This window comes from Triticum aestivum, chromosome 1D, assembly GCF_018294505.1.
Source record: "Triticum aestivum cultivar Chinese Spring chromosome 1D, IWGSC CS RefSeq v2.1, whole genome shotgun sequence".
Taxonomy (NCBI): Eukaryota; Viridiplantae; Streptophyta; class Magnoliopsida; order Poales; family Poaceae; genus Triticum; species Triticum aestivum.
The window spans coordinates 362,601,535-362,626,948 of NC_057796.1; the positions used below are offsets into that span (position 1 = coordinate 362,601,535).

General features: G+C 47.0%; 2 protein-coding genes across 3 annotated transcripts; one reads left to right on the forward strand and one right to left on the reverse strand.

Moving 5' to 3' along the window:
* Positions 1-6,665: 6,665 nt before the first annotated feature.
* LOC123182081 (ubinuclein-1) lies at positions 6,666-17,511 on the reverse strand. Of its 2 annotated transcripts, XM_044594538.1 has the most exons (14): positions 16,950-17,511; positions 16,085-16,171; positions 15,888-15,980; positions 14,464-14,540; positions 13,892-14,220; positions 13,605-13,771; positions 13,409-13,508; positions 13,194-13,306; positions 11,904-11,990; positions 9,072-9,194; positions 8,801-8,941; positions 8,431-8,478; positions 7,542-7,643; positions 6,666-7,352 (listed from the first exon to the last, which is right to left on the reverse strand). In XM_044594538.1, the coding sequence occupies exons 1-14, from the start codon at positions 17,253-17,255 to the stop codon at positions 6,885-6,887; spliced, it is 2,241 nt and encodes a 746-aa protein (XP_044450473.1). In that variant the 5' UTR covers positions 17,256-17,511; the 3' UTR covers positions 6,666-6,884. The 2 variants fall into 2 exon arrangements, with proteins under 2 accessions (XP_044450473.1, XP_044450472.1); XM_044594537.1 differs by having other exon boundaries at positions 13,605-14,220.
* Positions 17,512-17,521: 10 nt separating this feature from the next.
* Positions 17,522-21,137, forward strand: LOC123182082 (uncharacterized). Its single transcript, XM_044594539.1, has 5 exons — positions 17,522-17,906; positions 18,605-19,237; positions 19,326-19,557; positions 20,203-20,282; positions 20,709-21,137. Exons 2-5 carry the CDS (start codon positions 18,617-18,619, stop codon positions 20,784-20,786), a joined length of 1,011 nt encoding a protein of 336 aa, XP_044450474.1. The 5' UTR covers positions 17,522-17,906; positions 18,605-18,616; the 3' UTR covers positions 20,787-21,137.
* The last annotated feature ends 4,277 nt before the right edge of the window (positions 21,138-25,414 follow it).

Below are 25,414 nucleotides of genomic sequence, written 5' to 3' on the forward strand. Positions count from 1 at the left end.
TACTTGTTGCATTTTAAGTGCTATCTTGCTGTTATCGCAGATTCGCGTCATTCTTGTTTTGCTTGCCATTTGCAAACCGTGCATCCGATTTCGGTGATCTTTATATCGATTTCGACCGAAATAATCTCATCTTTCCAGTGGAATGCTTGGTTTTCCAAGTTACTGCCTTGTTCATCATTTTCCTTCCGGAGCACGCATATGCATCGCATATCATATCTCGCATATCATACATGTTTTGCATCATGTTGCTTGTGCATTTCTCGTGGTTGATTGTGGTTCCGTTTGTTTGTGTTCTTGTCTTGGGTAGAGCCGGGAGACGAGTTCGCTTACGAGGAACCTGTTGAGTACGCTTACGAGGATCAAGCTTTCGACAACTCTGAGAACCTTGCAGGCAAGATGACCACCCCTCGAAATCAGTTCTATCTTTGCTTTGCTAGTTGTTCGCTCTATTGCCATGCTGCGCTACCTATCACTTGCTATATCATGTCTCCCATTTTGCCATGTCAGCCTCTAACCATCCTTTCCTAGCAAACCGTTGATTGGCTAAGTTACCGCTTTTGCTCAGCCCTTCTTATAGCGTTGCTAGTTGCAGGTGAAGTTGAAGTTTGTTCCATGTCGGAACATGGATATGTTGGGATATCACAATATCTCTTATTTAATTAATGCATCTATATATATTTGGTAAAGGGTGGAAGGCTCGGCCTTATGCCTGGTGTTTTGTTCCACTCTTGCCGCCCTAGTTACTGATATACCGGGATTATGTTCCTTGAGTTTGCGTTCCTTACACGGTCGGGTGATTTATGGGACCCCCTTGACAGTTCGCCTTGAATAAAACTCCTCCAGCAAGGCCCAACTTTGGTTTTACCATTTGCCGCCTAAGCCTTTTCCCCCGGGTTTTCGCGAGCCCGAGGGTCATCTTATTTTAAACCCCCCCCCCCGGGCCAGTGCTCCTTCGAGTGTTGGTCCGAACCGAGCAGCCTGCGGGGCCACCTCGGGGAAACTCGAGGTCTGGTTGTACTCGTAGCTTGACTTATCCGATGTGCCCTGAGAACGAGATATGTGCAGCTCCTATCGGGATTTGTCGGCACATTCGGGCGGCTTTGCTGGTCTTATTTTACCATTGTCGAAATGTCTTGTAAACCGGGATTCCGAGACTGATCGGGTCTTTCCGGGAGAAGGTTTATCCTTCGTTGACCGTGAGAGCTTATGATGGGCTAAGTTGGGACAACCCTGCAGGGTATTATCTTTCGAAAGCCGTGCCCGCGGTTATGAGGCAGATGGGAATTTGTTAATGTCCGGTTGTAGAGAACTTGTCACTTGACCCATTTAAAATACATCAACTGCGTGTGTAGCCGTGATGGTCTCTTCTTGGCGGAGTCCGGGAAGTGAACACGGTTTGAGTTATGTATGACGTAAGTAGGAGTTCAGGATCACTTCTTGGTCATTGCTAGATGACGACCGTTCCGTTGCTTCTCTTCTCGCTCTCTTTTGCGTATGTTAGCCACCATATATGCTTATTGCCGCTGCAGCTCCACCTCATTACCCCTTCCTTCCCTATAAGCTTAAATAGTCTTGATCTCGCGGGTGTGAGATTGCTGAGTCCTCGTGACTCACAGATTCTACCAAAACAGTTGCAGGTGCCGACGATGCCAGTGCAGATGATGGGGTCGATCTCAAGTGGGAGTTCGACGAGGAACGTGGTCGTTACTATGTGTCTTTTCCTGATGATCAGTACTGGAGCCCAGTTGGGACGATCGGGGATCTAGCATTTGGGGTTGTCTTATTTTCATCTGGATTTTGGCAGTAGTCGGTCTATATGTTTGTATTTTGGATGATGTATGGATTATATTTATGTATTGTGTGAAGTGGCGATTGTAAGCCAACTCTTTATCCCATTCTTGTTCATTATATGGGATTGTGTGAAGATGACCCTTCTTGCGACAAAACCACTATGCGGTTATGCCTCTAAGTCGTGCCTCGACACGTGGAAGATATAGCCGCATCGTGGGTGTTACACCCGAGATCCGCCGGTTTTGACACCGACAGCGGCCTCGTCGATATGGTCAGGTAATCCACACCCCACCCACACCATCCTCCTTTCCCGTCCCACATGCCCCGACCGACGGCACGACACCTTCCACCGAAATCACTGCCCCCCTCCTCCAATTAAGCGCCGCCCACATCCATTTTGCACGCAGTATAACGTGGAGCTCAGTAGCATGCGGCCGCACGCGCGCACGAGGTCGCTATGGCTGCCATGCGTGTCGACCGCCAGATCTTGGAGGAGCACCTCATCTTCGAGGCCACCGTCGACACCGCCACGCGGTTGTCTACTTTAAAATACAGTTCGTGCTATTTTCTCGAGGCCACCGCCAGTGCCTTCTAGTGATTTGTCCTCTGTAATGTTAATATGCAATCTGATGTTCAGTTAACAGTTTGGTCCTCTGAAATGTAATGTTCCATTAACACTTTGGTCCAACAATTGCTACATTTCATAGTATTGTTCTCAAGCATTCTTTGTTTTGTTAATTGTCTTATCTTCTAGTACATGTTTCTATTCTGCAATGTCGTGCTCAGTTAACTATTTTGGTTCATTTGGTCTGCTGTCCATTTAACTGTTTGGTTCAGTTCTGTAATTTGATTTTTATTTGTTGTGGGTACAATTTTGTATTGTTATGCATGTGACACCAATCGAATTTGGTTGTACTCAATACATATTCTACTAATAGTATGGCAACTCTCAGTTAACCTGATCAAGATCTTCCTTATGTGTGTTGCAGGGAAACAATGGGAGACCTGTCGTTTACCATCGAGGTTTGTTCAAGTAGGGTCCTTTGGCTAATAGCACATTATTGTGCAGTTGCAGGAATCATACTAATATTTAGGTTTCTTACAATTTGGTCTTGCACATGTAGGTCCTGCTGTCAGAAGCTTAGACCCACTGTTTGACCCATTTTGCATATGAGGAAATGAGATGTCCATGAATATCAGTCAAGTCAAGAAACTCAGAAAGATTGTTAGGATGAAGAAACTTGCGACGAATAACAGCAAGATCTTTGTTTGCACAATGAAGAAGACATCGGTCAACTATAGGATGGTACCAACTCTTTCACCTTGTTTTTACCCCTTGCGCCATTTCAAAATATACAACAGCGATTTATGCATAGCTTTGTTTTCAGTATTTTTCAAAGCAGTTCACCGATGATTACCTCTCAAACCACCTGCATGGTCAAGAGGCGAGGAAGGTATTCATTCAACATCCACGGTACAATATGGAAGTCTTGCTGAAGAGGACGAAGGTTGGGCGGGCAATTATCCATAGCCACTGGCCTAAAGTTGCAAGGACATTCAACATCACTGAAGGCTCAATATTTTCCTTCTTCTACAGTTTCCCAGATGAGATTCATCTGTCTATTTACCGTGTATGATGCTACTTTCCAAAGTTTTTTGATGTTGCATGTGAAACTTGGTGCTGTTGTGTAATGGCGTAACAGAGTGCGGAAGCTATCTGATGTAATTCAATTATGAAATCCTGGTTGCTTTTATACGGATATGAAATATCTGGCGTGTTTTATAAGAAATATCAAGTTGATTAGTACATGGATTATCAATAATAGGCTAATTACCCTGCTTATTAGGGTTTTCTATTGCACACGGTTACTCAGACAGCACCGTGGGCGATGAACTCAAATAACCCGCACGGTTTCTAGAAAGTAGGCGTGTTTGATCAACTAACAATCACACACGGCTTCCGGCAGCGAACTGTTTGCGTTAGGCCACCTTGCACAAACGTTTCCACACAAAGAACCGTGTGGGATGTACGTACGAACGGAAACGTTTTGCCTGGATTGACTGTGTGGGATGTACATAAGAACGGAAACGTATTCCTTGGATTGACTGTGTGTGATATACATACCTACGGAAATGATTTTCTGGGATTCACCGTGTGGGATGTACATACCTACGGAAATGATTTTCTCGGATTACCGTGTGGGGTGTACATACCTACGGAAATGATTGGGTTTCGATGCCTCGCCCGATCGCACACGGCCCCGGCCTGTGTCCCAGGAGGGCCCATCCCGACGATTTATGGGTCGTGTGGGAAGGACCCCCCCCCCCTATCGCCCACACTCACTTGACGACAGTTCCAAATGCTGTCGCGGAAAGGGGTTAACAAGTGCATTACTACATAATTACCACACTTCAGATCATAAAAAAAATCAAGGGACAGAAATTACCACACTCCAAATCAGGGAAAGTTATCAAGTGCATATGTGCATAATCACCAGCCTAAGAAGCAAAAAAGTTACCGGGTAAAAAACAAAACAGAAAAGAGATAAAAAGTGCGAACTAGAAAGATAGCCGGATGTGCTTACCAACACAGGATACCATCTGGTGATGATCTTGTTGGAAGTCATCGGTGCCATCACAGTGCTGGCAGCAAGCACAAGCCACAAGCGCTTGAAATTGTCATCATGCCGGTTAGTGCTCAAGATAAGATTTAATACATCCACAGTTTTAGGAGCATGTCCAAGATCACCAAAAAGATCTCCCACAAGCTCAAGTTGTGCATCTGTAGGAACCTTGAAATACACCGCAATATCACCTCGGGGCACCCCCATTATACGATGCACAGACTCTTCATTGACCGATAACCTTCTGCGACCAGGTACAACGACCTCACGGGAATCAGGGTCATATAGACCAGCAAGCCATTGAGAAAGCCGATTGAACAGATTATCACACTTGATATTCCGCAGACTAGTGAAATCCATGTCATCAATCGCGGACATTCTCTCATCTGACATGTCCTTACAAGCAGTCACAAGAGCACTAGGAGAAGCCCTGTTCCGATCTGCGGGAGGCTTATGCTTCTTTAAGGAGTTCACCTCCTCAATGTCACCATCTAACTTGCGCTTCCTTGGCATTGTGACCTGACACACAAGAATAACAAAGAGAAAAAAGTGAGCATAAAGGATGCATAGCTGCTGAATTAATAGTCACACACATATTGCTTATGATACATTGGTAACTTGTGAACATACAACAAGATAACTCATGCACAACAGAGAAGGAAGAAAACAAAATAAGGACATGTGTGCTTCTACTAGATATTGAATACCTGTTTTTTTTTTCTTTTTGCTTATGATACACTGATAAAATGTATGTATCAGGCAAGATAACTTATGCAAATTAGGGATGGCAACAACTTACACACAAACACATATATTGGACATCGCAGCACTAAGTATTAAAAATCAATGACATGATAAATTTTACGGTGGACTCCTGATAAATTATTCACACCACTGATGGTAATATTCACAATTAAAGATCAGGTAAGTTAAATGATGGCACACCATCAGTTAGAAATACAAAATACATCATGAAACGAGACACCACTGATAGTGCTAGAACAAACAATCCATCATGACAGCCTAAACACAAAACGAGATGAACAGCATATAAAAACACAAACAGTAGGGGATTCTCAGCAGCAACCTAATTATACAGGTGGTAATTCAATGTGTTCACTGCAACCATAAGAGCATGAACAGAGCATGATAAAACGGAGCCCAACATAGATACAGAGTGAGGAGACTGGTTGCAAAATCCCCGCACCAAACCCTACCGGCGACCAAAATAACGGCAGAAATCATCATAGGATAACGGCGGCGAATAATGAACGGACACATAATGGTTTTGCATCTAGAGAAAATCCTAGAAATCGGAATCGAAGCGTGTAGCAGAGGGGATCAGTTCAAAAATGACCGCAACTATCCACAAAATCGAAAACGGCAAATTAAGCAGTAAAACGATGTGCATGCGAAACAGGGGCTAACAAATAGCAACTGCACCACCAATTGAACGCATTGGGCGCATTCCTCGTCTGTTCTAACATGCGACCAACCCGACGAACATCCCGCCACTAACAGCGTCCAGAAACAAAGCACGAACTACTGGGGACGGATGTGAGGGCGATTGAGTCGAGACTCACCGGTGGAACAGAAGACTAGCGCCGAGAATCGGCCGAAGAAGGCGCCGCCGCTCGCCGTCGATGGAGAGAGAGCGGGGGCGGAGCGACAGAGAAGCAGAGAGCGGAGCGACAGAGAAGCAGAGAGCGGAGCGGCGCGCGGTTACAAAACAAATGAGGCGAGTGGTGGGGGAGGGGGGAGTTAACTCACGCACGACGGGGGAGACGGTTCGAGCGAGCGGGGGTGGAGCGATGGCCCACATAGCAGCGACAAAAAAAAGAAACCACTCGCTGGAACCAGTTGCGTCCGTCGGATTTAAATGAACGGCATCCAGGTGGTGTGGCGGTTTTGTAAAAACGATTCGGGTTCCCAAAGACATATTTCTTAAATATTATTATCAAAACACAATAATACATGTAGAATTTTGGTTCGTCAACATTGTTAACTACTTCCATGATGTGTAACCGGCGAAAAATGACTTACTTTCACTACCAAACTCATCGTGGACAAGTTTCTACCTACGACCTGTATGTTTTTCATAATATTTTCCAAAACATAAGACATGGATTTCTGATAAACAGGGTCATATGATAAATTCCGGCACTCAAAATGGATCTCAGATGCAGATGTTGGTGAGAGAGAACCAACAACAGAATGATTACATCGAGGGGAACAATGACAAACGAAACAGACCAAACAATGTAAATTATTCATCTTTCCAAACTACAAATGGGCCAGAAAATACCCTTCTCAGTCAAGATGACGCGTTAAGAGTTCAAACATAATTTGCTCAGAAGTCAATTGGCAGCGAGCACATCGAACATCTACCTACCTATCTTTGTTACAAGCCAACCTTTGGCCATGATTTATTCTTCTGTTCCCCAATGGAGCACCACCAAAATGATTTTGTTAGCTGTAGCCGGGCCGCTGGGGGTCATAGCCTGCAATGGCAAGCACCGTCTGAGGAAGGCTACTGCTACTGCCGACCTTTGCATCATCCGCACGCTTTGCAGGCTTCTGCTTCTCACTGACATACCGCGGGGGGGCCTTCAGTGGGTTAGCTTGCAGTTGCAGATCCACGGCGGCGTCCGAACCTAGTTTTCTCCTCTTGATGTCCGCGGAAGAACTACGGTTGCCGTCAGATACTGCACCCACGGTCACTTCACCAACTCTGTCGGCGTTTCTGCAGACCTGGCTGTGTCCATAGTTAACGACAGGATACAAGGTGTGCGTGCTTGTCATCGATGGACTAGCGTCTTTCACGGGCGGTTGCATAACTTGCTGTGCTGTAGCATAGTGAGCCACCATTGGGTTGCCATCTCGTGACTTGGCAGCAGCAGCTATCCTTCTCCTCTTCATTCTCTCCTCGTTGCGAACCTGATTTTTATTTAACATGGAACGTCTAGTTAGTCAGTGAGTGACATTTTGTTCCGACCAGGTATTGTGCATACGTTTCATATTGGGAAGGGTATGCAGAAATGGATGCCACCGAGTTGTGTACTTGCTTTTTTTTTTCCTTTCCAAGGGGATTTTTAACTAGGCATGTTAGGCTGAAAAGACATTCACCTTGCGCTGCCGGTACAATAAATTCCTTCGCTCCTTCGATCTTGAAATGGCATTTCGAATTTCAACTTTATCCATGTAACCTTGTGGCCACAAGTCAGCAAGCTGGTGCAGAAAGATAATGTGAGCAACGTCGTGAACTATATAAAAGCACATGAGCTGGTGTATCTCAAACTAATATGTTACTCAGAAGCTTATGAAATAACTAAATTGGTGCAAATTCATGATCCATGAAACACAATTAACAGAGTATCTCACGATAATCTTTAGCTCGTGCACAAAGGCATTTCTTTGACTTTGGATTACCTTGCTAGAAGTTTCCTCGACTACATACAAATATCTAAGACAAGAATTTTGGGACGGAGGGAGTACAAAATAACGGAGTGAGCCGAAAGGCATTATGTATTGGCTAGCTTAGAGACACACTAATCTTTAGCTGGTACACAAAGGCATTTGTTTGACTTTGGATTACCTCGCTAAAAAAAAATCTCGACTACATGCAAAATAATGGAGCAAGCCAAAAGGCATATATTGGTTAGCTAGAGACACCATTGTAGTCAATAATACTGCTTTTGACACAACAGACAAACCCAACCATTAACAGACAAATCGAATTATAATAACCAAAAGGGTGTATTACTAAGGAACCACATTTAAGTTCACGGACAAGATCTTCCTGTGAGATTGTAAGTACCATGCCAGAACTGAAAAAGAAGTCTTTAAGGACCATTACTCTATTGAAAACATGTTTGCATATTATACAATGTAGTAGGTTTTTTCAGCAGATGCTCCGAAGGGATCGCTATTAGACTACTTAAAAGTTGGAATCCAAAATAACTGCAAAACAGATAGGAGGAACAGAAAAAGAAACATGTAAATTGGCAAGCCATACCTCTACATATAACTTACGACTCTGAGGGCCCTTGTCTTCATCCATACCCTGAAAAGCATGTGATATTCAATAATCAAGCACAATCATAAGTTATATGGAACTCAAGGCTTCAAAGTGATACTAAATACGTATAGATCAAATTAAATAAGGCTAAAGGCAAGGAGCCTTTCGAAGCCACTCTTATTTCGAAATAACTGTACTAAGCTCCTGACAGGGTGGGCAAAGATTTTATCTCTTCACAAAATACACACATGTACAATAGATAAAACCTAAAACTAAACAGAAAAGTATCCCTTCCAAAGCTTTCAGCATTTCTGTAGAGAGGAAACTGGCCACTAGCTTTGAAGGAGATACGTCTACATGTCTATACCTCAACATAAAGATCATATAGATCACAGATCCTGTCCTCCAGTGGAGCATCCAGAACAAATTTGCCTTTTAAGGCTGTTTTATCATCAATATTGACACCCCCCTGAAAATCATGTGCTGAATCATCCCTTTGTTCAGTAACCTGAAAGCAAATGGAGGCAAAATTCCCTAAATTAAACTTCTGATGCATTGATGAAATCAAAAGCTAAAATAAAATGCAAGAACCCAAATGAAGTGATTCCTGTGTATTGTACTCAGCACTGCAGTTTTACCTTGGGCTTGGTGTCTAGACGTGCTTTGACCATTTCATAGATCTCAGTTTTCACTTGTTGGAACTTGTCAGCCTTCTCTTGTTTAGCACACATACCCGATTCAACCATTTCTTTCATGTTTCTCTGAATGAAATTACCAACAATTAGTGAAAACTATGGTACAACATACAATTCAAAGCAATGCAAGACATGATGCAAGTAATATAAAGGCCATAACTGCAAAAATTAAGCGGTAACACATAGTCAGATGCTCAAGACTCAGATATCTTTACCGTGACATGCATGGTCAATATTGTTATACCGCCTCTATTTTCTGCTGTCTATGTTGCTTGTTCTCTCTTTAGCAATGAGAGGTGCAGAAATTGAAGAAGTGGAAGACCAATTCTTGTTGCACCATTAGTGGGTAGTTTTGCACCTGTTTGAATGGGCCAAAGCTCACCCTACCAATTTTTGACGGTCACCAAACTTTTGGTGTTTTGTTTACCAATGTTTTGGCATGCCAATGCCTCTTTGCCCACTCTAGTTGTTTTTCATGGCAATGCTGGGCAACCCCGGGCTAGCAAAAGCCTGAACAAAATTTTGGCTAGCCAAATATTTGGTAGGGCAATCTTGGAAAGGCGGTCTCTTTGCAAAATCCAAACACAAGGTGCTGACTGAAAAAACCAGCTGGAGCACTCTTGAGTCTGTGATCATGATCTACTGATCTACTAATGTAGTCACTTGTTGAAATCTCTAGAAAGACAAATATTTAGGAACGGAGGGAGTACTATTAGAGTCCCCTATCTTTTATGCATGACAACTTCCCAAGGTGAGAGCAGGGGTGGAGCCAGCGCCCGGCCACCCTGGGCACTTGCCCGGGCTCGATGCCTACGCGTACGTTATATTATGTCCTGCAAGTCTGCAACAGCTGGAAAAATTGGCGTACGCACCGTGATTTCCCGGGCAGAATTATGTTGGGCCAGCTTCATTTGGTAATGGGCTTTGTAAGAGCTAGGCCTAGCAAGCGAGAAATGCACGCACGTTCGGCTGTGGGTTAATCGCCTTTCCTGTTCGCTGATCGCTCGCCTCCCACTTCACTGTTCAGCTGCCTATCGCGCGGAAACAACCTAGCAGCGGCAGCCGGAGGCTGGCCTTGTCGGCGCGCGGCCGGTGGCGTGATGAGCGGATCTATCCCAGGGAAGGCAGGAACGGCTTCCAACCTTGGCTACTCGTTCCTTCCTCATAATCAGATTAGGTAAGATTGCTAAGTGATGTGCCTATCCACATCTAGGGATGGATAGACTTAGGGCTTAGATTTTAAGGTCGGACGGTTGAAATTTATTCAAGTTAGATCATACTAATAAGAATATTATTTGAACATTTATCGCAACGGAGTATCACAAATTACATCCGCCTCGTGATTTTCTTTAACACACTATTCTATATATGTTCCATTTATTCCCACAAACTCTCTATATTTTGAACATATCCACAAATTGCAACGATCAATTTATGTGAACTCCGAATCTGTTTTTTTATCTTGTAGTATTTTTTAGGACATTTGGATGGCTATACTTTTGCTTGGAACGAGGTGACTTTTTGGTTCCATGCATGGCCTTGTTCTATGACTTTATTGTCAAGTCTCAAATTTATGTTGGTCTGTGAAACTGAATATCGATATGTTACATATTAGTCCACTTTAAAACTGAATATCGATATGTTACATATTTGTATTAGAGCCCCCTATGCTTTTCTTGCATGACAACTTCCCAAGATGAGTGGAGTTCGGTGAAGTATGTTGCACTCAAAGGTCCAGGTGGTCAATGAGGACTGCAATTCCTCGCATCAACCAACTTGGATGTTCAATCTACGAGCATATTTCTCATTTCATTTTTTTAGTCCTTTATTAGAACTCGTTAAATAACCAAGAGATCCTGGATACACTGAATTTTACTACTCATGATATGCAAGATATTAGAAGCAGTGAGAAGGGAAGGTCAGGTTGCAAGTAAAGTTGAATGATAAAGAATCTCGAAGCAAGGAACTCACCCCCATAGTGCATTGAGGGAAAGGGAACCATAAGTATTTATCTGGCTACTAGAGACGATTAATTAGATTTGCTCTCTTGCGCATCCTTCCTTAAATAAACTATCTTCACTAAGCACAATTTATATTTATATAATGCAGTCTCTCCACTGTTTCCTAGCCAACCAAAAGAAGACATGTGGACAAAAATATAGTTCCTTTATCATGGAGTCTGCTTGTTCAGTTACATGAAAGCAAATTTTAGTCTATTGTCAGTAGCATGATTATTGTACAAATCAAAAGATCAAATCCAGTAAGCTTGACTTGCTGCTTAGTTCATCCACATGACTTGAATTGAAAAATGTAAACTATCATATGAAATGCATAATCACATAACGACGCCAAAAAAATGTGTTCTTATAAAAATATATCAGCATGCCAATAGCCATCCAAAATGTTATTAAATTCATCCACAAGTACCTAAGACCCTAACAGTAGGTGAATACAAAACTGGAACTTAAAAATGGCTTTCTCCTAATAGTAATCATGCTAGAACTCAATTCAAAACAGCAAGTGAACTATAACTATAACTATAACAAACAGAAGACCTACTCATCACAAATTCCTCAGAATTCCTCCAGATTCAAGATCAAGACGGTGGACAGTGCATGAATATTACAAAATTAACAATTTTTTGGAATCTGAAACTCACAAAAGCAACCACCTAAAAAAGGATCATGATGCCATGCTTGAACACATACTAAAAGAATCTGAAATTCAAAAAATCAATACAACAATGCACATACTTTAATCGCTGCCTCTACTCACCTTCAGTGTCCTACGCTGCACAAGGTGCCCAACTATGCCCATGAGACGATTGATCAATTCATCTTCTGAGATTTTACCCTGATTTGCCTGCATTTATCAAGAATTTACTGTTGTGAGCTGCACAATAAGTAAAACTGCCACTATAACCGAGTGCTTTTACTGGAACACACAAAAACAAGCACAGGCTGTACTTTTCAAGCTTCTACATTCACATGACGAAAAGCAGCAGCACAGGAATTTAAGGTGTATCTGCCTACATCTCTGTAATCTCAAAGAGTAAATTCAAAACTGCAGATTTATGTCAAAACTACCAAGGAACTGCGTTGCGGATTACAGTTTGCATTTCGGATAACTAAAGATATAATCATTGAAGACAGAGGTCCTGAACATGAGGGATCCTGCTCCCCATCTGTTCTTGTGTCGGTGCTTGCAACTCTCTCGAGGCATCCCAGCCTGCCGCCACCATCTCTGTTCCCATCAGTTCTGGATCTGGTTGCAGCAACAGCTGCGACTACCGTCAGGCCACCCTCCACCTCCAGCCCTTCCTCTTCCTAATTTGTCAGCCGGCCATTGCAGCAGGTTAGCTTCACTCTCCCTCCTCCCTCTCATCTACCTGGCTGAGTGGTGTGTGTTTCTTGCCAGATTACTCTTACATGCGTGAATCTCTTGCTTGATGGTTCGTGGCTGAAGCTGAATGCTCTTGCCAGATTACTGTTACATGTGTGAATCTCGAGTTTGATGCTTCATGATGCATTGTGTACTGCCATCTTTCTATATATAGTTGATGCAGATGCATGGCAGCACTGCTCTTGCTACATTCTTTATGTGTGTACAGTGTCACCTCAGCACTCGCCATAGGTGGCGTTGTGGCTGTGAGGTACCTCACTTTATCGCTGTAGCAAGTATAGGCTACTGATTTTATGAAGTTTAGCAGCACAGATATAAGAGAAGAAAACTATAGTTTTAGCAGAACAAGAAAACCACCTATGTATGCCTCGATGGGTTACTGGATTCAGCAGTTATTTTGTACTGCAGAACCTAGACAAGGTCCCATAAATTTTCAAAAAAATATTTAAACATCAATAAAATAGTACTAAAGTCTAACCAATGCTCTATGCCGGTTAGGAACAGTGTCAGACTGTCAGCTGTGAGTTTTTTTTCAAACTCACAGCAGCGGGGGGGACACCCCACCTGAAGTCCAGAATTTTATCTAAAGCCGAAGTAGCAGCACAGGAGGGACTAACCAGAAGCATTTAACTCTGATGTAAAATATGGTGTAGCAGAACATACCGATAACCTTGCGACCTTAGCAAGTTTTTGTTTTATTTCTTGAGGCAATCTTCTTTTGACCGCTCCTTGACAATTTGGATCAATGTACGGAACATCAAGAGTATGTGGTTTATCTGTGAGGAGGAATATTAAGTAGCAAACACTAAAGTTACTTCCAGAAGTGCATCAAAGTAAGTATGCAATTAAATATAAGAATTTGTATACAAGGTACGCACATTCACCGACAATATTTTCAAGGTCACGAATAGCTCGCTCAAGTCTGGTACCCTTGGCCTTAATACCTGAACCTTCTATGCGCCTGTTCGCAGCCAAGTGCTGAAAAGGTAGCACATAATATCAATTAAAAAAAACTAGTGCATACAGATAACTGAATCACACCATACTCACAGTACCAGTTCCTCTGATTATTACCGTTGTTTGTGTCGAATATACGTTGTCTGCTGTAGTCAACCCAGGAAACTGATTGACACCATAGTTTTCTTTGCGGCGCATTTTCTTTGGCAAATCTGGCTTCGCCACATTAGAGGATTTTTTCAATTGGAGATCAAGTTGCACTGCAGCATCCTTCTCCAAGTATGCTGGATAAGGGTTTATTGCATTAGTTGTAGACTTTCGAGCAAAATCAACAGCCTGGGGCACTGCAGTTTTATGCTTGTTCAAGTCCTTTATTTCTGAAGAAGGTAATGAAACACCCTTACTTGATATCTTCGGATGTGATGCATACTCAGCACCAGTTGCATTGTCACTGGCATTCACTTTCTGCATTCTTACAGGGGAATTACTTTTATTCGTCAACGGTTTGTTGCCTTCAGAGTGATATTCGCTGTAAGAACTTAAGTCACTACTTGCTATGTTTTTTCCTATTTCAAGAGCGTTTCTTTTAGGGACTTTTACAGGCATGCTGCCTGGTGCAAGCTCCTTGCTATTTTCGATGTAAGAATTTGAAGAATCTCTTCTTCTCCGTTTCTTTGGTCCAACATTTTGTACTGCACCATCTGGTACAACATTTTGTACTGAGCCATACTCACTGCAAAACAAAGCTGAAGTAATGTCATTATTTATGTCCTATAACGGCACATGTATAAAGCATGTACGCAGTAAGCTCGAGTTGCTGCTTAGTAGTTATTATATCACCCACCATAATACAGTTATGAAGAATTAGCACAAGTAAGACCCAGCACAATGGCTTATATAAATATTTTGTGGGCTGATTGGAGCATAAATTGTGCAGGTCAATAGTTGCAAATCAAATAAGTATCAGAAAAATTACCTTTGTTCCAATTTCCCTTTGTTCACAAAAAATCCAGTGTGCTTGGTTTCCAAATTGTCAACTTCAAAGTACTCATCCTATAAATGCAAGTAATAAGCAATCACAACTGTTGCTATTAGCACGACATCCTCAAAAATTCTGACGATACAGCAAAAAACTGAACTTGCTGAAACATGTAATGTATCATTTCGTCCGCACAGAAACTAACATCAGTGTATTCTAACAAAACTTTGAGCTATTATCATGGACCACTGAATAAGTTTTTAGTAAAATCCTTCCAGGCAGTATACTATTGTACTATGTACACTGTTCTTGCAATAAGAAATAAATAACACTCCCTCTGTAAACTAATATAAGAGCGTTTAGATCACTACTTTAGTGATCTAACTAATATAAGAGCGTTTAGATCACGCTCTTATATTAGTTTACGGAGGGAGTAGAAAACAGCGCATCTCAATATTGGTTAAAAAGGTCAGGTGAAGTGCTTATCCCTAAGGTCAGCCCGGGCACAAAAACCGAAGACCGAACCCGTAAAGACCGAGACCGAAACCGTAAATACCGAGGCCAAAACCATAAAAACCGAACAACAAAAGACTGAATTAAATTCGGTCGTCAGAGTAAGAAGACCGAAGTAGCTTTGGTTGAATCGGTCGTGTTGTTGTGCTGACCAAATAACCCGAAGTGACCAAACTACTAGCTCCACCACGCCAGCCGCCAGCCCATTACCTATCAAGCCCATTCACTCCGGCCTCGAGGCCTAGTAACCCACTCGCCTTGCGTCCTGGCTCGTGAGTCCACAACCGGCCGACCTTATCTCCTCTCCTCTTCTCTCCTAACTCCCAAACCTAGACGCTAGCCAGCATCATTGACCCCCACGCGTCAAGCCGCCGCTACCCACCGCCTCCCATCCTCGGTCCTCCTATTCCTACCTCTGTCCATGCTCCACCTCCACCCCCGTCGCTGCTCTCATCCTCCAACATCTGGTACTCCACCTCCACGCCTGGTCACCGGCTCTTCTCCAATGTCCGTTGCTCCACCTCCCGTCCTCCAACATCTGCTGCTCCTCGCCGCATCCCGCCTCCACCGTCCATCTCGCAATGTAAGCACGCATGTCCTCCCGTCCTATTTCTATGTGTATGCTGCAGAGTTTAATCAATGGACCAATTTACAAACTCGGTCTATTTTGGTCAGGACCAAATTCTAGATGGTATAGACCGAAGACCGAATAGAGGAAAACCGAAGTAATTTCGGTCATCAGTTTGGGAAGACCGAAGAGACCGGACCGAACAAACTGTAAAGACCGAACGCCCGGGCTTACCCTAAGGTTCTATATAGTCTTTATGTTTAATAACCAATTCAGCATCATCCAGGTAAATTGCTAGCATCCGGGTAAGAAAGCATTCTGAAGCAATGAAAAAACTAACCAATTCAGCGTCATCAATGAAAGAATCTTCAGTGTCATACTGATCATCATCAGGCACATCACCCAGATCTTCTTCGTCACTACTATGTTTGCCCTGTCAAAGTGCAGTACGAGGACCCCATACAAAGGCGTTATGCACATGGTGTATATTAAGTAAAAAATGCATGTCCTCTCTTGAGATAACAACATGTGCCTTACCATGTAAAGGCGCTCGATTTTCTCAATAACTGCATTGAACCGATTTGACTGTGATGGATCATTTGGGTCGTTTTCTGTTGGATGTACCTGACTCAAAAAAGATGAGATGGCCTCAATATCAAATACAACAATGATCCAACTGTTTTGCAACAACAAAAAACTAATTAATCTATCTATCACATGTGAAAACAAACACAACATAGGCTGATCAATCCAAAGAACGGGTAAGTGCAGCAGCTGCCAATGTGAACATCAAGGATGATAGATAACACATTAACATTTTCCATATACTGTGAACTACCAACAGCAAATTTTAATTAGAAAACGGCTTGTGTCTTGTACAGTGCATATCAAAAGTAAGCAATTTCATTTTACAGTAGCCACCTCATCAGTTACCCTGAAGAGTTTTGTTGGTTTTTCTTCAGGTTTTTGCTGCACTTTTGGTGGAAGCGTGTATATGTTTCGATGCCCTGGAGGAGAAGCGAAGCAGGCATAATCCTGCCTCCTTGCAAAGGGTTCCACCGTCCACGACAACACCTCATGTATGCCTTATCTTTATTTTACATCTCCTAACTTTTGCTGTGTGTACTAAATTTCTCTGCTGCAAACTACTTGTAGGCTCGCTCTACATAGACTAACATTACTCCTCACCTGGATACAGCAGGATTGATCAGCCCAGAAATGCAGTAACAGTTGTATCTAGCTAGCCTCCAACATACAGTATTATGCACTAATAAAATCCCAATTTCTCCATCCCTCCCACTCGAAATCCCTCGGTTTGCAGGCTTGATCGGCGCCCACATAGATTAGGTGTATGCATACAGCGAGGAGAAGAACACGTAGAAGGTGGGGCACGAAGACCTACCGCGGCACCAGAGGGCCCCGCGAGGGGGGCGACGACCGGCTGCACCGCCGCGGCGGGCAGGGAGGGCGGCGGGGCGGCTCCCGGGCCGGCCTCCTTGAGCAGCTTCTTCCACGACACAATGGTGGTCTCCCCGGGCCGGAGCTCCACGGAGAACAGCTGCCTCCCCGCCGGCGGGGCCGCCGCGGCAGGCTGCGGCGGCGGCGCAGGAGCAGGAGCTGGAGCGGGAGCAGGCGGCCTCGCCGCGGCCTCGGCCGGCACTGCGGCGGCGGGAGGGGCTGAGGCAGGGGTAGGCGCGGGGGCGTCCATGGCGGCGGGAATTGCGCGATTAGGGCCCCGGATCAGCCGGCTAGCGCATCGGATCGAGGGGGTCTGGAGGGGTTATAGGGCCGCGGGTCGGGGACGGCGGGGCGAGTTGGTTGGGGCCCGTGGGAGGGGAGGGGAGGGGAGGAGGGGAGGGATGCTTGGCGGGGCGGGGCGGGGCGGTGCTGGTGGTGCCGGTGCCTGTCAGGTGGGTGAGGAGGACGACGGGGCCGGGGGAAAGCCTCCTCTCCTCTCCACAACGGCTGGACTGACGACGCGTACGGCCGTAGATTTACTTTCCTTTTCCCTGCTCGCCTCTCCTCTCGGCGTCCGTCCGTCGCCGTCGACGTTTACCGTTTCCGCGAGCTCGCGGGCGGGCTGGCCCGCCCATTAGCGCCTACGTGGGCCTTCTCTCGGCCTATTCGAACCGAAACGACGGCACTCCGACTCCGAGCGGAGCATCTTCTTCCCGGACCTGTCCCTGCTCGCTGTCCGCTTTCGCTGCTCCTGCCACGGCGAACGCTGCTGGAGATGAGCCCTAAATCTACAACGGCGGGGAAACTCGCTCGGCGGCAGTAAATCCCCCCCTTGCCGCCGGCCATTATCGGAAGGAAGCGGAAAGGGGACCAAACCACCGGTCTCCTCTTCTTCCCGCAGGTAAGCGTAAGCTTCGTTCCCCAAATCCTCCGCACCTAAACCTACAGTGTTCGACTGGGATTCGGCCGCTGATCGGATCCCCTGCGCTTTTACTGGTTTCTTCTTCCCTCCGTGCTGCATGCACTTCCTTCTTGTATGCATTGTCTGCAGCTATTCTGCGATCTGCAGAATGGGGTTTTGTTGCCCAGGGGGTCCGCATTCCGTTTGTTGCTGTGTGGTATGTGCCCAGCAATCTCCGCGGGTTTCCACTCGGATCTTTCATTCTAGGGCGATTTTAGTCGCATGCAGTTTTGTTTAGTGCGGAGATATGATTCTGGTGCACTGCAGAGATCCTACACTGAAACAGAATTTTGTTTCAGTGTTGTATGCTCGATACCAAGTGTTTGCCCATTCTAAATGGGTCAGAATTCTGAGCCCATTTTCTATCTTGTCATGATAGGAACAGGAGCAGTATCCATGAGTCGTTGTGCGGTGTAGTTCACGAGGATTCCCAGTGATGGGTTGGGGTTCACTAAATTTGTTCAGTGCTGCCATTGTTTTCTCTTTTTGTTAGAATGCAGGGTGCGGTTGCAATGATGTTTCGGTGTAGGTTGTGTGCATGAATCACCTGTTCATTGCTCTCTGAATTTTATGGTAGTTACTGATAGGATGGCTGTTGATGCATATATATATATATATAAGCCTTCTTCAATTTTCAGATAATCAGCCAGATGAAGAAACAGAAAATGGCGAATGGACCATCACACGACAAGAACAAGGTGTTCGCCAGTTTGACTCACGAAGATGCTTCAGATATTGATCCGTCTTACAAGATTTTCTTGGAAAATCTTATTGAAGATGGAAGTGCGTATGTGTTTCATATGCCAAATGGGGACCATGGCTTGCCTGCTTCCATCAGGTATGAAGAGGATGCTATGTCATATGGAGGCACAAATGTCCCCAAAAAATTGCCACACACAAGTCGGGGTGGTCCAAATGTCAAGCGACTAGATCAAACATCAGGCAGGGCTGTCAATGGAAATGCGGGCCATTCCTTTCTACCAAGGACATTGTCTGTGAAGAACAACACCTCAGAGGTCGATGAATCTTATGCAGAATTTCTGAGCCTCATGAAGATCAAGGATGGTTTCATGGTTCTTGAGCTGGAACCAGGTGTTACTGTGGTATACGAGCAAGAGGAGAAGACACCCCCTGGATATGATGAATTGAGAACTTTGGTTATGTCTGAACGTGGAATTGACGGGCCTGCTCCAGAAAATTTGCATGGTCAGGATTTAATCTGCACAGATGAGCATGGACTTGTACCTTGTACTGAATCTTCTGATTTTAACGTGAGTTTTACTTCTGTTTAGTTTTGTGGGTTATCTCTTTAATGATTCTGTTTTTATCCTGTAACTTTTTAATTTTTTTTTGTGGCAGGCATCTGAAGAATGTGAAGAAGCACCTATTGCTCTTAGTTGTGGTGCTCCTTCTACATTTGATGAAAAACTTGATTCTGTTTTAAGTCAGCCATATGACCAAAATGAATACAAAGAGCTTATGAGAAAAGCCACTGACCAGAAGCCTGTGAGCAGACAAAGACAATTGCGAAGTGGATCCAAGCGCTATGCCACAGGATTCGTTGGACTGTCGTATCTTGATCACTACCCAGGTGGTTACTATATTGTCTATGGGCAACCTTTTAAGCCCGATGGGGTTATTCCGTTCTTGCGCCTTTATTGTGGTTGTAGTCTAAAAGCTTCATTTTGAACCTTAATTTCAGCGAGGTGTTGATAAGCATTTCTCAAACTGTGCATTTTATGGTCCGGTGCAAATCATAACTGAGTTATGCTCCCAGCATATAGCTTGACCAAACCAGTGATTTAATAGCCATGTTGAAATGTTTTCTTCCAAACGGATCACTGTATTCTATTAGAAGTCAGTAATTTAATCTGTTCATCTCCGGTTTGTATGTAAATAAAGTTATTTATAATATGGATCATAGAACAACAAATCTTGATATTTAAGTGGCTTGGATTAGCTAGCTGTAGCTGTGCCCAGTGAGCTTTCTTCTGTAAACAGACATTTGAAATTTTAGATGCATGATGCCCAGTTTTCACTATTGCTCTGCCTTGCTTTGACGCAAAGTAACTGTACCATTTCTATCAACTTTGTGATCAAGATTCTCATGGCACCTGTAGCAGTTTCTAAGGCTGTACTTTCGTGCTGCAACATAAATTAGTATTATGAATTACTTGGCATTAGATGGATTTATCAATTGCATTAATGTCATGCTTTGCTACCAAAACTGATGCAGATCTGGCCAAGCAAATCGACACTGCTGACACTAATGAGAGACGACTGAACCTCCTGCGAAAATTCTTCTTCTGGCTGGAGGTGATCTATGTTCAACATCCTAGTTGTTCTTTTCTGTCAGTGGTAATGATATCGTTATAGTGGAAGTTAAAACCAGTGATCTCTAAATCGTGTGAAGTTAATGATTTATCCACCTAGGGTTTATGGTGGAAGTTCCTTAAGTAGGGATACATTGGAATAATACAATTATGCTCCGTATGTGACACTATTATTGCGTGCACAAAAGGGGAGCTAGTTTAATTTTCTTTCTGTGCATTTTGCATTAGCCAGAGCATAAGATTCTTTCTTTCGACTTTCTGGTAACTAGACGATGAATTGCCATGCTAAGCAGCGTTTCGTAAAACCTTAGTGGAGAAAAACAAAATTGCTCTTCTCGTGTGTTTGGCCATGCTAAATAGTCTGCATAGTTGCCCGAACTAAAGCCATGTTTGTTCGCATCGTCTGCAGAACTTATGCCATGATGGAGCACACATGCCATGGATCGCCAAGGCGCTGGCCTGCAATCCCATCGCAACAGACGACTGACCGAGAACCGGAACAGATACGGGTTGTCCAAGATGCCGCGAGATTGAATGAAAAACAGGCAGTGTGCACATCGACGCATTAACTCCTCGATCGGTAGCTATGTAGATATGTCAAGCATGTACTTTTGTTGCGCGGCCGCATGTAAGTAGCCTCGTATATGCTGCTTTGGGTTTGTGATTTAGCCAGGTCTCTGTGTGATCTTCGGTGTTCTCTATGGTGCTATGGATATTTGTTTCTTAGTAACAGTTTCTGTAGACAAATAATTTGCAATACGATGTATTGATTTGGGGTGCTGGTGCACGCATATATAATATAAGGGAAGGCCTCTATCTCAACTATACAAGACTAGGAGGTGGGCCACAACTCCAATACACGTGCAGTACAAAATACATACTCAACACCCCCCGCAGTCGAAGCGTTGCCGGAGACACGGAGACTGGACCGAAACTCCTCAAAGACGGGAGTAGGCAATCCCTTAGTCATCACATCAGCAAACTGTTGCGTCGTCGGCACGTGGAGAACCCGAACACGTCCAAGGGCAACCTGCTCGCACACGAAGTGAATATCGAGCTCAATATGCTTCGTCCGTCGATGGTGCACCGGGTTGGCGGAGAGGTAGACCGCGATGACGTTATCGCAGTAGACAAGAGTGGCCTTGTGAACATCACAAAGCAACTCCTGGAGCAACTGACATATCCAAGAGCATTCGGCCACGGCATTAGCCACGGCGCAATACTCTGCCTCGGCGCTGGAGCGGGAGACCGTGGGCTGCCGCTTCGATGACCAGGAGATCAACGAGGGCCCAAGGTAGACGCAGTAGCCTGACGTAGAGCGTCGCGTGTCGATGCAGCCAGCCCAGTCGGCATCCGAGTAGGCCACGAGGTCGGTGGAGGCGGAGGCCGTCAGGGTGAGTCCCAAGAACATGGTGCCGCGTATGTAACGGAGAATACGCTTCACCAGAGTCCAGTGAGAGTCACGCGGGGCGTGCATATGGAAACACACCTGCTGAACAACGTACTGCAGGTTGGGGCGAGTCAGCGTCAAGTACTGTAAAGCACCGACGATAGAGCGATAAAACGCGCCATCGGACGCGAGAGACCCCTCCAGAGCAGAAACCTTTGCCTTCGTGTCGACGGGGGTGGGCGCCGGCTTGCAGTTAAGCATACCGGCACGCTCAAGGAGCTCGTGGGCGTACTTTTGCTGATGCAGAAAGAAACCGTCAGCCCGGCGGATCACCTCGATGCCGAGAAAGTAGTGCAGGGGCCCCAAGTCCTTGAGGGCGAACTCATCACGAAGACGAGCAGTCAGCCGATGAAGGAGATCGAGGGCGGACGCCGTGAGGATGATGTCGTCGATGTAGAGCAGCAGATATGCAGTGACAACTCCCTGATGATACACAAAGAGTGAGGCATCGGAGCGAGTGGACTGAAAGCCCAGAGACTGCAGGAAGGCTGTGATACGCTGGTACCAAGCCCGAGGCGCCTGCTTTAACCCGTAAAGAGAGCGGGAGAGCAAGCACACGAAGTCGGGGTGCTCGGCGTCGACGAAACCAGTAGGCTGCTCACAGAACACCTGCTCGGCGAGATGACCGTGCAAGAAGGCGTTGGAAACGTCCAACTGATGCACAGGCCAGGCGTGCGAGACGGCCAGCTGAAGGACGGCGCGGATCGTGCCCGGTTTCACAACCGGGGCGAAGGTGTCGGTGAAGTCCACGCCCGCGCGCTGCCGAAAACCGCGAACCACCCATCGAGCCTTGTAGCGCTCAAGAGAACCGTCCGGGCGAGTCTTGTGGCGAAACACCCACTTGCCAGAGATGATGTTGGCACGGAGGGGTCACGGAACAAGCTGCCACGTGCGGTTGCACTGTAGGGCGTCGAACTCCTCCTGCATCGCAGCCAGCCAATGGGGATCCCGAAGGGCGGCACGAGCGGAGGTGGGGATGGGTGATGGCGCCGATGTCGAGGCAGCGCACGCATACTCGTCGAAGGAGTAGCGCATGCTCGGCCGATGCACTCCTGCACGGGCACGGGTGACCGGGCCGGCGAGGGCGGCGGGTGCCGCGGCAGTGGGGGCCACAGCGGCGGAGGGGGCCGCGACCACAACGGGGGCGCTCGCGGCGGTGGGGGCCGCGGCGTCAGAGGCGGGGCCCGCGGTGTCAGGAGCCGCGACGAGGCCAGCCGCGGAGGAGGCGACGGGCGAGGTCGAGCCCGTCGTAGGAGTGGCGGCGCCGGCCGGGGTGGCGGGTGGAGTGCCCACTGGCTCGACCTCGTGCGAGGGAGCCGGGGATCTGGGAGCCCGGTCGGACTCAACCTCGGATGAGGGAGTCGAGAACCCGGGAGGGGGCGGCAGAAGGCGTCGGGCCGGGGGGCGCTGGGGGTGCTGTCGCGCATCGCACCACGTAGGGGGCACGGGGGCCGGAGCCGAAGGAGCCGCGGCCGGAGGAACCTGAAAAAAAGGGAATACCGTCTCGACGAAGTACACGTGCCTTGAGGTGTACACACGATGAGTGACAGGATCATAGCACCGGTAACCTTTGGTGTTGGGAGGGTAGCCAAGGAAGATGCATGGGACGGAGCAGGGTGCAAGCTTATGTGGCGTGGTGGACGCGGTGCTAGGATAACAGAGACACCCAAATATGCGAAGACCATCATAGGACGGTGGTGTATCGAAAAGAAGGTGGTGAGGGGCGTAGTTCCACCGGAAACAACACGGACGAATGTTGACTAAGAGAGAGGCGGTGGCGAGAGCATCGGGCCAGAACCGAGCGGGTACGTTAGCGTGAAAGAGCAACGTGCGAACGCAGTCATTAAGAGTGCGGAGAATGCGCTCGGCGCGGCCGAACTACTGTGAAGTGTAGGGGCAAGTCAGACGGAAGGTGGTGTCGTGAGAGGCGAGAAGTGAGCGAAGAGCGACGTTGTCAAACTCTTTTCCGTTATCAGTTTGGAGGGCAAGTATGGGGCGACCGAACTGAGTGGTGACGTAGGATAAAAGGCGGTGAGTGTGGCTAAAGCATCGGATTTACGATGAAGAGGAAAAGTCCACACATAATGAGAATAATCGTCTAAAATCACCAAATAGTATAGATAACCCGTGTTACTCGCAACGGGAGACGTCCAAACATCACTATGAATCAACTGAAACGGAAAAGTGGAAACTGAAGTAGACGCACTAAAGGGAAGATGCACGTGCTTGCCCAAACGACAAGCCTCACAAGTATGCTCATCGAGCTTATTACATGAAAAAGAAAAACTCCTAAGGATCTGGCGCAGAACAGCGGGGTTGGGGTGGCCCAAGCGAGCATGCCAAAGGTCGACGCCAGCGGAGAAAGCGACGGGTGTGGAAGTGGAGGCGCCGGCGTGCACGGGATAAAGCTCGTCAGGGCTATCACATCGGTGAAGCACCATCCGGGTACAGGCGTCCTTCATAGAAAAACCAACACCGTCAAATTCAACAGTAAGAGGATTCTCACGGGTAAGACGACGAACAGAGACTAAGCTAGTGACGAAGTCAGGTGAGACAAGAACATTAGACATAGTGATAGGTGTGGAACTGGAAGGAAAACTAGTACTACCGACATGGGTGATAGGTAAAGAGGAACCGTTGCCAACGGTGATGCGAGTGGGAGTGTGAACGGGAGTGGAGGAGGAAAGGTTACCGGAATGAGCTATCATGTGCGCAGTAGCACCCGAGTCCATGTACCAGTCGCCTCCACCGCCATAGTTGCTCGGCGACAGCGCCGAGTGTAGGGCGGCCAGGAGGGCAGGGTCCCACGGTGCAGGGGCCGGCGGCGGCAGCTGGCCTCCATAGGGCGGCGCCTGGGCGGGCGCGCCGTAACCATCGAGGGGTGGCGGCACGAGCGGGGCACCGTAGGGCTGGCAGGGGCGGCGACGAACACCTGGTGGCCCGCTGGACGGGGGCCAAGGAGACCCGGTGCAGGAGCCCGCCTGATGGGCATGTGATAGGCGTGGACGACCCCCGTCCACGGGTTCTGCCCGGCGGCCCACGGTGGAGGCGGCTGCTGGAAGTGGGGCGCCCCCCTGCGCCCTGCACCTGCTGCTGCTGCGGCTGCTGCTAGCAGCAGCCCCCGCCACCCCGCCGGTTGCGCCGGCCCCCACCACCTTGCGGCTGCTGGGGAGGCGCTGGGGGCGCGGGCGGAGCGGGCGGCAGCGGGTAGTAGCTGGTGGGTGCTGGCGGCACGGACTGGCGGGGGGAGGCCGGAGGAGCAGGGCCGCCGCGGGTGGTACCGGCGGCGAGAGCGGTGTGCTGGACCCGCTACTTCAGCTTCGTCATCCGGCGCTCCTCAAGTTTGAGGTACGCGACGACGCGCTGGAAGGTGGGTTGCGGCAGCAGGGTGAGGTTGGACGCCGCGTTGCCAAAGTCCTCATTAAGTCCGGCGGTGAGGGTGCTCAGCATGAGGTCGTCAGAGACCTTAGCGCCGATGTCGCGAAGCTCGTCGGCGAGCATCTTGAGCCTCATGCAGTACTCGTCGATGGTGGAGTTGTCCTGGTGACAGCCGAAGAACTCCTGCTGCAAGAAACAAGGCGCTGGAGTTTGTTGTCGGTGAAGAGCGCGTTGATCTTGGCCCACACGGTGTAGGCGTCGTCGTCCTCGGCGGCGACCGTGTGGAA

Bases quoted from the DNA above. Each gene is read 5' to 3' on its own strand.
- LOC123182081 (XM_044594537.1), bottom strand. From the start codon at position 17,255: ATGGACGCCCCCGCGCCTACCCCTGCCTCAGCCCCTCCCGCCGCCGCA. The intron at 15,981-16,084 runs GTAAGGCACATG...GCACTTTGACAG, and splicing joins AAATCGAGCGCCTTTACATG to GGCAAACATAGTAGTGACGA. The intron at 13,307-13,408 runs GTGCGTACCTTG...TCCTCCTCACAG, and splicing joins TGAAAATATTGTCGGTGAAT to ATAAACCACATACTCTTGAT.
- LOC123182082 (XM_044594539.1), top strand. From the start codon at position 18,617: ATGAAGAAACAGAAAATGGCGAATGGACCATCACACGACAAGAACAAG. The intron at 19,238-19,325 runs GTGAGTTTTACT...TTTTTGTGGCAG, and splicing joins CTGAATCTTCTGATTTTAAC to GCATCTGAAGAATGTGAAGA. The intron at 19,558-20,202 runs GTGGTTACTATA...AAACTGATGCAG, and splicing joins GTATCTTGATCACTACCCAG to ATCTGGCCAAGCAAATCGAC.